The 12,844-nt window shown below is 37.4% G+C and overlaps 1 protein-coding gene and 1 pseudogene across 11 annotated transcripts in view; one reads left to right on the forward strand and one right to left on the reverse strand.

Moving 5' to 3' along the window:
- Positions 1–12,844, reverse strand: part of FAM13B (family with sequence similarity 13 member B) — a 97,202-nt gene that overhangs the window by 19,741 nt on the left and 64,617 nt on the right. For all 11 annotated transcript variants that reach the window (XM_075541604.1, XM_075541602.1, XM_075541599.1 and 8 more), the window contains 3 exons: positions 5,660–5,724; positions 3,416–3,464; positions 2,882–3,029 (listed from right to left, as the gene is read on the reverse strand). In XM_075541604.1, coding sequence (XP_075397719.1) covers positions 2,882–3,029; positions 3,416–3,464; positions 5,660–5,724 — 262 coding nt within the window. The remainder of the gene's footprint in view (positions 1–2,881; positions 3,030–3,415; positions 3,465–5,659; positions 5,725–12,844) is intronic.
- On the forward strand, positions 10,040–12,827 carry LOC142438850 (E3 ubiquitin-protein ligase RBX1 pseudogene; annotated as a pseudogene).

The following is a 12,844-nucleotide window of genomic DNA, read 5'->3' on the forward strand; positions in this document are numbered from 1 at the left end:
AGTCAGAACAAACCATACACATAACACAAAGCCAAAGGTACCAAAAATATTTCCCTAAAACCAGTTAAGCATTCTGCTCAAAAACTTTATTCAAAGAAATTACTACTAACCAAAACTTTAAAAACACACACAAACATACATTTCCTTTTCAGCAAACAAGGCAAAAAAATCAAACTAGTGCTGTTTTATTAAAACTCAAGCATAAAACTGAAGAAATGGAAACCCTTAACCAAACACTGTTGGGAGGTTCTCAGCACTGTTGATTTGACAGAAGAGGGAATTAACACCTCCCTTACTTTGTTCTTTGAAAATATCCTATTGTATTTCCATTCCAGAGCAAGCAAGAGAAATTCAGAAGGAAAGATGGTGTTCATTTGCATTAAAAGCCAAGACCTTTTAAAAGGTACTACCAATTCATGTTGGTGGTGGTTATGTGCTACCTGCTTGCTAACTGTATTCTGTTAATTATTCTTTGAATAATTACAAAAACGACCATAAACTTAGCAATAGTCCCAGTTCTTTACTAAGTCATATCAAACAAGTAAATTTGTGATTCCAAGGTACCCAGGGTCTAAAGTAATTTGGTCTCTTAAGGGAGGCTTCTATTTAAAATATCCTAACTCTTAGTTCTGGAAATACAAGTCTTTGGATCGGTAGCAAATTTGGAGAGTTGTAGTGTGTTAACTAGCTGGTCTTCTGAGCATATGCAGGGCTCATGGCAAAAAAGTTTCCTTAGCTACCTATTATCTTTGGCGTTCTCAGTGTCATGGATTCCAATTTTTGGAAGAGATAGTAGGAAGCCTGCATGGACTAGTCACTGCTGTTGAAGCAGGTGGATAATACGGTGGTCCAGGCAATGAAAATCAGAGAGGACCAATGCTACCTACCTCCTTTTCCCCGTCACAAGATATAGGGAGTGGACTGACAGCAATACAAAAGTCCTCTGGTCAGGTTCACCTGTGCACATGTGTTATGTGTGTAGGTAGGGGAAAGAGGTGTGCCTCAAGCCTCTAGAAAGTTTAAAGTTACACAGAGAATGTCCAATCACCTTCTGACAATGGAAAATAATTGTTCTTCTATGCTTGAACTGAACATTAGAACTTCCAGACTAAAGATTGTAAAAGGCTGTTTACTATCTGCATCCTCTAAAAGGAAGATGCTTGAGAATCCCAGGCTCATCTTCAAAAGTAATTTTCCTACTAAGGCTTTGGGAATGTGCTATTGACCACAACTTTGGGGGGATAAATAACTAAAAAGGACATTTGATCTTCACCACCATCATTAACTTAACCCCTAAATCTGGAGAGCATCTTTATGAATTCCAAACGTCTTGAGTAACCCAGAGCAAAGCAAAGACAACTCCCAGATTTAGTCTGAGTTAATACACATAATATGGTATTGGGAATGCAAAACACTGAGGCCAAAAAAAGGGGGGGGGCACTGAGTAGACAGAAATAGGTTGGCAAAGACAGAGATTTGGTTGGGGGCTTTAAAAATAATTGCTAGAACTTAAAAGAAAACCTCCCAATATGATCAGCTGAGTAAGCTTAAGGTGATAAAAGGAGCCCAAGGCATCCTAATCATTTCTGTTATTGCCATCATACATATCAGAAAACAGGCAAGAGGAGACAACCCAGGTACTTTCATCCAAGTGAGCAAACGCATACCTGAGTGAGCGAGCCAGGACTACTGGGTTCTAATGTACTGCTTGTGTTTCCTCCACCAACATTTTATTTGAAATTTTATTTAATATAGAAACTATACAGCAGAATTTAAAAATGTTTACAGTAAGTATTGGTATGCCCATCACTAGATTCTATATTAATGCTTGCTGGATTTGTTTTATGTAAATATTAATCCATTCCATTGATCATCTATTTTTTCCCATGGATTTAAAAGTAAATTGTAATTATCTGTACACTTCCCCCACTAAATACTGCAGAATACATAAACAATTCACTATAGTTCAGTATTTTTTATAGGTTTTGCCTTATTTCTTTTTACGAAAAAATTATATGAACTATAAAATTCAGTGAATGCTGAGTTTTGACAGATACGCATGCTTATGAAATTTAAACCTCTTTCTTTTCTCCTTTGTAAAAATGATCAGCACCTTATTTTCATACCCTAATACTAGAATAATAAAAGGCCATGTTTTAATATTTTCTTAGAAGGACTGCTGAAGATCAGAAAGGTAGTTATCTAAGTCCTATTTAAAATGATGAGGTGCAAACCTCTAAATACAGACTAGGAGATGTCTTTAGCATGTGGCTTCACTACTAACCAAAACTTCTCTCAGGGTGATTTTATTTTTAATCAGTTCTAATATCCATTTTCAAATTCAATGTTCAAATAGGAACCTCTGGTTCAGACAAGAGAATTGTCTTAATATATTTTGAATATATCCGCTCATTTCTTGACTATCTCATTATCAGAGATTTTGCATTACAACCAGATTTAAAAAATCTATCCAACTATTTTGCACATTATTGATGATGTATGCCTGGCAGTAATGAATGCTCAGGTGTGAGGCAAAAGTACTACACGCTGCGATGGTTCAGGTTGGGTATCAATATGGCTAGGTAATGATTCTCACTGGTTTGGCAGTTATGTACTGATGTAGTGATCCTATTTTGTGATCTGATGTGATCATTCTCATTTGCATATAATGCCATTTTTACATAATGACTTGGTATTTAGATCCCAACCATGTCTGTGAGGAGTGCATGTAGAAGCAAATACTACTCTCTAAACTTAATATGAAAGGAAGAACAGAGACCAAGATGAATAAAGCTGTCCAGAAAAGGCCAGTAATTTCACTGTTTTGGAGAACTTCAGTTACAAACAGCTTATCAGGAAAAATGTGTGTGGGTAAAATTACCTTCCCATTTATCACCATCAGAAACATTCTTCAGATCTAAATGTGGAATTTGGACACATGCTGCTTCCCCTTGAACACCAACACTTTGACCTCCTGGCACTTCTGATTCAGTGTTGGCATTCAAATCACAAATCTTGCTACTAGACTCCTGTATTTTAAAATAAAGAATACATTTCACAACCACAAAGCTTTTTACACCCAGATTAAACGACAAGTAGCACATATACATGTGAGTCCTCACTAACTTATGATGCCTATATAGACAAATGGTACACTTTTGTAAATTATTTTCAAATACAGATACGCAATTTTAAAACAGGTTTTACTGGAAATTAACAAAGTTTATATTCCAAATTAAGAAAAGTGTTTCCATAACCAAGTATGATATGGCATACTGAGGTTGCTTCTTAAGTGTGAAACATTTAGTAAGAGTGCTTGTATTTTAATCTCTGAAACCTATTTAACCCAAGAGTTAATGACAAGGTATAATAAATCATATTTTTAATATCAACATTTTAAGATAATAATTCTTACCAGAATCAAGTGTGATAATCTACCACTGTCAAATGACAAATATTCTTTCCTAAAAATATAAGCAATGTTATTAGTGTTTTAAGAATAAGATGGTTATTAGCATCACAGATTTCTTACCTAGACTCCTCTCTTCTCTAATGTAGTCAGAATTTATAATATGAGACAAGAAAATAAAAATCGGACATATGCTCATTCTTTGGAGCCCTATATCTGAAAATTACACAATACTGAAAAGATCCACAGAACCACTTCAGGTTTGGAAAAATTAAGTAATGTTTGCTCTCACCACCACACCCCCAAAACAAAGTTTTTAAAAGGAAAAAGTCATAATAGAAACCAAAAATAATGGCTGCATAAATATAAGATATTTTGTAAAAATAAAGATTAATTTTAACACAACAGCTCTATTCTCCGCCTCATTCTAGGGCATTCTTTTATCTTTTAAAGCACGAGGTCCTTTATTTATGATAAATCTGAGTGTTCGATCATAATCAACGGTTAATTCTAAATGTCTCTTTCAAACAGTGACACGTAAAAGGAAATTTTAAAAGATTTCAATTCACCTTTTACTTTCCCACAAAACTAATCCCTATTTAAAACAGTATTATAGCAAAATGTCATAAATGTTCCTATTTTATTGGTCACAAAAGCATCCTGTATTAACAGTAGGTCACCAATATTCCTCAAAAAACTTAAACTCAAACTCACTGACATTAAATCAATTCTTAGTCACAGAAACCCTATGGATAAAACTGTCCCTGTGGGTTTCCAAGACTGTAACTCTTTATGGGAGTAAAAAGCCTCATTCTTTCTCTCATGGAGTAGCTGGTAGTTTCAAACTGACACCCTCGAGATTAGCAGCTCAACGTGTAACCACTAAGACAATGTGGCAACTTTGTGATAAGTGTAGGTTCATCTTCTATCTGATCGTAACAGTGAGAATTCAAAAGAGAGTTAGATTTGGCAAGTTATCTCCCTCATATATTCAACTACTTTCTTCTTGCTGAGTATAAGAAATGAACAAATTCCCTGATAAGCTCAAAGGCATTTCTTTCCTTAGAGTGGGAACAAAATGATGAAATGAACTAAATTCTATCCTAGTAGACAAAAAGACCTAGTCACTTAAATTTGAGACACATGAGTTAAGCATGCAAAATGCAAACTATCTAATCAGTGTAACTTTGTGGATCCAAAAACAAGTTTGCTAACCGATGTACAAGTTGAAGAGGAAACAGTTTTTTCCAAAAAAGATTGAGTCCTCACTAAATGGATCCTTATTGTTCTACCAAATCCAGATGTCATCATTCTGGGGATGCCTGTTAATGCTGTTAATCTTATATCTTCAGCCCATAGCTCCAATACTCCCTGGGCTGGAAGAGGATCATTCCTGCCTCCTGAAAGGAAGCACAAGGGACTGCTGTAAGCAGAAAATCTGTGGACCTTCAGAGTATGGGGAAGCTCCAGAGACATGGCTCCAAAGAATTTACTTACCTTCAGGAAATAGGTTTCCTATTAACAATTAAGGAAGACAGTGGCATTAACGCAAAGTTTACCCTTGCCAACAGGATATCATCACAATTTAGTAATGCTATCTGTGATGTCTCAACTATATATAGTTTAGCTTGCAACTTTATTACTGGTGTGTTTTCACACTATCAAATAATCTTTTCTAAGAAAGCTGTATTTCTTAACAGAGTCTTAAAGAATGATACAAAAGGTAACTCACGCAAATCCTACTCTGAATTTAAATAAAAAACTATTATACTAGAAAACTTCTATTCAAAGAACAGGTAGTTATTGAGACCCTGCATATGCTGCCCAGTTAAAATACGCAATGGTTCAGGTAATCCCCTTTCCCATTACAACTAACCAGAAATAAAAGCCCGTATCAAGATGCATAATACTGTACTGGGACACAGCAATTTCTCACTGAAACACATTCAGAAGATCAATAAATTCCTAACTTTTGTATAAATCAGCAGATAAGTTTGAGGTTATCTCCAAAAAGATTGCTCTTTTTCTGATCAATTCCCAAGTTATAACTAGTGTTTTTGTCTGAACCTACATCCTTCTGAGTATTTACTAGTCTCTATGCCTAAGATTAACAAGACCCTTGATTCTGAGATTATCTAAATTGCATGCTATAATGGATTCACTTAATAGTTTCACTACAAAGTTTGTGAGTGGTTATATAATTTCTCAAACTAATTGTTAATTAACAAAAACAACAGAGAAAATGCTTACCTCTCAAAACAGCCGTCTTCACGATCACCTCGGTCACTGCATGGCTCTAACAATATACCTACAGACTGACAAAAAAAGAACACCATCACTGCATTAATGGAGCAGCCTACAATGACATGCGAGGGAGTTTCCAATCTAAAGTAGGAGTATTAGATTACAGGTTGACCAAAGCCCTTCTTTAGCTATCATTTACTTTGAAGATATTGGAATCTCTTTTTATAGAGTAATTTATCCTCCCTCAAAACCTGAGTCAGGCAACTTGCATTTATCTCTATAATGTAACAGACACTACTACTATCACATTTCGTCTTCCGTAAAATTTATTCCTCCTCAAAATGTCATTTTTTTTTATGTTTGTCTTTTTAATTGTTTTATTAGGGGCTCTTACAACTCATCACAATGCATACATACATCAATTGTGTAAAGCACGTTTGTACATTCATTGCCCTCATCATTCTCAAAACATTTGCTCTCCACCTAAGCCCCTGGATTCAGCTCAATTTTTCTCCTCCCTCCCCGATCCCTCCTTCCTCATGAACCCTTGATAATTTATAAATTATTATTTTGTCATATCTTGCCCTGTCCGATGTCTCTCTTCACCCACTTTTCTGTTGTCCATATACCTCAGGGAGGAGGAGGTCATATGTAGATCCTTGTAATCAGTTCCCCCTTTCCAACACACCCTCCTCCCTCTACCTTCCCAGTATGGCCACTTATACCACTGGCCCTGAAGGGATCATCTGCCCTGGATTCTGTGTGTTTCCAGTTCCTATCTGTACCAGGGTACATCCTCTGGTCTAGCCAGATTTGTAAGGTAGAATTAGGATCATGATATTGGGGGAGGAGGAAGCATGTAGGAACTAGAGGAAAGTTGTATGTTTCATCATTGCTACGTAGCACCCTGACTGGCTCGTCTCCTCCCTGAGACCCTTCTGTAAGGGATGTCCAGTGGCCTACAAATGGGCTTTGGGTCTCCATTTCGCACTCTGCCTCATTCACTATGATAAGATTTTTTGTTCTCAAAATGTCCTCTTATTCCACTCATCAACACTGCTTCTATTTTAATCCTCAGCCACAAACAGGTTGTTGACCTGCCAGCATGTAATAGAATGGTCATATTTTCATCATTCCTATTTCAAATATACCTTTAAAAGGTGTACTTATTAGGCATAGTTGAAATAGGAACTATCTTTCATAATGAGGGGATTGGGGTATGCCACTTAGAAACACAAAAGGCCATTCCCTCATCTTCCACTGGACTTTGTGGTATCACTCACTTGGGCTCTCCCACTAAATAAAAGCCTAGCAAGTCTAATACAAATTCCCTGTGCACTATAACAAAATAACAAAACCTTTGTATTTTTATGAACAGCTTTGAAATTCAACAAGAAGCTCAATTCTTCTAATAGTCTTATATTTTTACAAAACTTCCACTTAGCAAAAGAACTGGAAAGAAATTTAACTAGGGAGGAGAATTGTATGGCCAATAAACACATGAGAAAGTACTCCCAATCATTAGCCATAAGAGAAATGTGAATTAAAACAACCATGAGATACATCTAACACCCTTGAGGTTAGCCCAAATCAGAAAATCAGAGAGCAACAAATGTTAGAGGTGTGGCGGAAATATAGAAACTCTCCTCCACTGCTGGTGGTCATGCAGATATGTAGAGACAGGAAAACAACCTGGCAATATTTAAAGAAAATATAAATTGATCTACCTTATGACCCAGCTATCCCTCTAATGGGCATATACCCAGAAGAGGTAAGAAATAAAACACAACCAGTCCTCTGTACCCCAGTGTTTATTTTGGTGCAATTCACAATCGCAAAGAGTTGCAAACAACCTAAATTTCCATTGATAACGAGTGGATTAGTAAACTCTGACACATACACACAATGGAGTACTATGTATCACAAAAAAGAACAGCCAATCACATGAAACACGTTTCATGGGAAGAGTTGGAAGAAATTGTGCTAAGCAAGGTCAGTCAAACACAAAAGGACAAGTATAACACAAGTCTCTTAAAGTAAGTATAATCAGCAGAGTAAGTATAGAAGAAAAGATTCATAAAGGCCAACTATGTTGGTTGTTTTTTTTCCTCTCTTTTTCTTTGGTCAACCTTTTGTTTCTTATTGTTTGGAGTAGGACATTGCTGGTTTGCCTACTTATGTAAGACAGACATGGGAAGCAAGCTCGGGGATAAAGCAACAGGGCCAATGACCCCAGAAGGTCTTGGGGGGAGAAAGTGGAAGGGGAAGGGTATGGTGAGCAAACAATACCATGACAGGGGAACAATTAGGGAGTTAAAACCAACATCTAGGAGGTTGTAGAGATCCTGTGGGTATAAGAGCAACATCAATCTAGCTGAGAGGAAGTACTAATAGATGGAAGAAGGGGGAACATGATGGTGGGCCAGGAGGAGGGCCAAAGATAACAGAGGAAAGCTCTAGGAAGTAAAGCTATAGATGGAGATATTAACAGAGGTGTGTATTTATATAAATACATTAATCCATAAAAATAGAGGTATTGACTTATGTACATGTACTTATCAGGCAATACAGTGAGACTGCAGATGGGCCTTAGGCCTCAGCTCATACCCCCCCTGAATACAAGAACACTTTGTTCTAACAAAATGGCATTTTGTGATGCTCACCGCCTGTCACTCCCTCCCCCCACACACACGATCGCTGAAGACAAAATGGATGTGCAAAGGCAAATGTGGTGAAGACCGCGGATGGTGCTCAATTATTAAATGATATAGTGTCTGGGATCTTAAAGGCTTGAAGTTACATAAGCAGCTATCCAACAGTGAAGCAACAAGCCCACATGAAGAAGCATACCAGCTGGTGTGAACATGAGGTATCATCAGGACCAGGTAACAGGCACCAGAAGATTCATAACAAACAAACAACACCTTGGTGAGAATGAGGGGAGTCAAAGTGGAGACCCAAAGCCCATCTGTAGACAATGGAACATCTCCCCACAGAGGGGTCGTAGAATGTGGGGTCGTAGGGAAGGGATCAGGGTGCAGTAGAGCACTGATGGATCACTCAATAAACCTCTGGTTCCTTGAAGCTTCCTCACTCCCACCCCCACTATCATGACCCCAGTGCTGTTTCCCACTCTGAACTGAACTGGAGCATGCACATAGGTACAGGCAAGAGATAAAGCTTGGAACACATAGAATCCAGCAACAGGATTGGGAGTAGCGATACAGGAAAGAAGGCGGTACTGATCACAATGAATGGCACATAACCACACACACCCCTCCAGAGGGAAGAACAATGAAAACCAGAGAGGAAGGGAGACAGCGGTCGGTATGAAAATAACAATAATCTATAATCTATCAAGGCGTCACGAGGTCGGGTGGGGTGGGGATGGGGAAAGAGGAGCTGATCCCAAGGGTTTAATAGAAAGTAAATGTCTACAAAAGAGTGATGACAATATATGTACAGATATGTCTAATACAATTGATGTATGGATTGTAACAAGAGTTATAAGAGCCCCCAATAAAATTATCTCAAAGCTACTACCACTGGCATTACAACTTGTTAACTTTCTTAATAAATCCTTTAATCATGGGGGGGGGGGGGAATCAAAAAAAGTTTAAAGATCTTTTTTTTTTTTAAAAAAAAGAGGAGCTGATACCAAGGGCTCAGTGAGAAAGAAAATGTTTTGAAAATGATGGTAACCTATGTATAAATGTGCTGGATACAATTGATGTATGGATTCTTTTAAGAGCTGAAAGAGTCCACAATAAATGATTTTTAAAAACAACAAACAAAACACTGCCATTTAACTAGTTTTGTTTAATATCAGAGTCCATAATTATCTGAAAAAGCCACTTAAATCTTCCTACCTATTTCAACTATTTATCTATGAAGCTGAATTTTCTCTGTACCCTTCAGACAAAATAACCTAGAAGCAATAGATTAAATGCAGAAGCTGATTTCTATTAAGCCAGACAGCCTAGGAGAACAGATGGGGAACACTTCAAGGTTTCGGTTTAGAATCGAGAAAGGTATGTATCCTCTCACTATACTTATTCAATCGGTATGCTGAGCAAATCATCAGAGAAGTTGGATTTTAAGAAGAAGAATTCGACATCAGGATTGGAAGGTTTATTAACAACCTACAATATGCAGATGATACAACCTTGCTTGCTGAAAGGGAGCAGGACTTGAAGCACTGCTGAAGATCAGATTTGCAGCCTTCAGTATGGATTACAACTCAATGTAAAGACCCAAATCCTCACAACTGGACCAACAGGAAACATCATGATAAATGGAGAAAGGATTCAAGTTATCCAAGATTTTGTCTTGACTGGATCCACATCAATGTTCATGGAAGCAGCAGTCTAGAGATCCAAAGGCACAATGCCTTCGGTCTATCTGCAGCAAAACTTCAACTATGGTGGTGGTGGTGATGTCAGTAATTGCAGCAGCACTCATAGCAAAGTAACACTACCAGCGCCATCAGGTCTTTTGGGGCATGCTGCCATGAGCTACTGTTATAACTCTGGTGGGCATTTCTAGTAATTTCTCTGGTCTCCATCCATTCCTTAAGACACTTACTATAACTAATATAGTGCTGAATTCTGCATCTTCCCAACTAGTTCTGTTCAAGTATGCTTACTTAATTTAAATAAGGTAAAAGTTCCCTATTCAACTTTGAACTTTTGTTTAGCAAGCCTTACTATTGTCGTTGCTAGCTGCCAGCAAGTTATTGCAGGCTCATGGTAACAGCACGTGTACAGAATAGAACTGCTCCACAAAGTTTTCAAGGCTGTAACCTTTGGAAGTAGCCTAGTGCTTTAACTGGCTGGGCCACGCAAACTAGTCCACTATCCCCCTTGTATAGTCAAAATTGATGTGGTTTCATGATAATAAATTAGAGATTTTTGGAATACTTCCAGGCCTCCATTTCTAAGGTGACTACACTCTAGCAGTTTCTTAGTACTTAGAAGACATGAATCATTTTAAGTTTGTGAGGGTAACATCACTAATAACTGTTAAATCATGAATAGATTTTATGGAAATTTTATTGGTAAGTCCAGGTATTTTTCTGTGAATTCTAAAAATTAAGGTACTGGCCTTCACAGTTTGCAACCCACCAAAACACACATTACAAAACTTGTGCTTATTTAAAAATCATGTTGTTAAGCAACCAAAACAATGTGAAGGGGAGCATGAATGTAGTGGACACTCAAGGGATGATCCAGGGTGCAGTATGGCACTGATGAACAATAAAACTATCCTCTAGCTTTTTAATACTGCCTCCCCTTTCTATTATGGTTTTTATTTACTTTACCTCATTAATCATGTTAGATTTATGCTTGTTCATTTCTATACTTAAGATCATCCAGTACATGAAAGTCAAGAAAGATAATCCTTCAGAAAAAGTACCAGGAGTAATGATTCCTGAGGGTATGTAAAAGGGGGACACAAAGAATGGAGAGCTGATAGCATTGATGACTATGTAACTCAATGGGATTGAACAACATAACTCTATGTGAACGCATATACTGGAATGTGTACGATATGGCAAAAAAAAGTATCATAGGAAAAAAAATAAGGGTTCCTGGGGGTATGGTGGGGAAGGGAGGGGAGAAAGGGGAGCTGATATTAATGAGTTCAAGAAGGAAAATGTTTTGAAACTGATTATGGTAGCAATTGTACAATATTGCTTGATGTGAATGAACTATGGAATGTTATGATATCTGTAAGAGGGCCTAATAAAATTATTAAAATACTGTTGTTGTTAGGTGCAATAGAATGAATTATAAGTCATTGCAGCCCTCTATACAACAGAACAAAACACCCCAGAATTCTGTGTCAACCTAATAATTGTTTTTGTGTTGGAGCCCACTGTTGGCGCCACTGTGTAAATCCACCTTATAAAAGGTCTTCTTTTTTGCTGCTCCTCTATTATACCAAGTGATGTCGTTTTCCAAGGACTGGTCTCTTCTGATAACATGTCCTAAGTATCTCAGATGTGGTCTTGCCATCCTCAACTCTAAGAAGCATTCTGGCTATACTTCCATAACAGATGTTTCTTTAAGCAGTCCATGGTACTTTCAATATTCTTCACCAGCATCACAATTCAAAGTCTTCTTTGGTCTCCCTTATTCAATGTCCAACTTTCACATGCATATGAGGCAGTTGAAAACACCATGGCTTTGCACCTTAGTCCTTAAAATAAAATCCTTATTTGTCAATACCTTAAAGAGGTCCTGTGCAGCATTATTTATCCAACCCAATGTATTCTTTGATTTCTTGACTGCTGCTTCCATGAGCATTGATTGTGGATTCAAGCTAGACAAAATCTTTGAAAACTTCAATCTTTTTTCCAATTTATTTCTGTGTGTCAATACAAGAAACCTAAATATTTACTACAGAATCTAGCAGTACCTAAAAACACTATGACTAAGTGGAATTTAATTAGAATTACAGAAGGGTTAAAAGAAAATATATTAATAAAATTTATCACATTTATAAAGAGAAAACCATTATGATTATGTTCACAGATGCTAAAAAGGCATTTGATTAAAATGCATTATTCATTCATGACATACATGTTAGATATCAAGAGTAGCTACTTCCTTAACAAGAAAAAAATGCATGTATCTTAACCAAATGCCAGCATCAAAATTAACATGAAAACATTACAAATACACCTACTTAGAGAAAAAAATTTAAAAAGCAACTTCACCGCCACTAGGATTATTAAATGTGATGGTTCTGGAGGTACTAGACAACCAATGCAAGCAAATAAGAACAAAAGATTAGCGGTATAAAAATAAAAAAGAGGAGATGGCAGACCATGTGTTTCCAAAACGGCGGCAGCGATGGATGTGGATATACCCTGGGCGGCACCAACGGTGGTGTTGGCAAGAAGCGCTTTGAAGTGAAAAAGTGGACTGCAGTAGCCCTCTGGGCTTGGGAGATTGTGGTTAATAACTGTGCCATCTGCAGGAGCCACATCATGGGTCTCTGCATAGAAGGTCAAGCTAACCAGGCACCTGCCACATTGGAAGAGTATGCCATTGAGTGGGGAGTCTGTAACCATGCTTTTCATTTCCACTTCATCTCTTGCTGGGTCAAAACACAGCAGGTGTGTCCACTGGACAACAGAGAGTGGGAATTCCACAAGTACGGGCATTAGGAAAAAAAATGAATTCT

Source organism: Tenrec ecaudatus, chromosome 2 (assembly GCF_050624435.1).
Source record: "Tenrec ecaudatus isolate mTenEca1 chromosome 2, mTenEca1.hap1, whole genome shotgun sequence".
Lineage (NCBI taxonomy): Eukaryota > Metazoa > Chordata > Mammalia > Afrosoricida > Tenrecidae > Tenrec > Tenrec ecaudatus.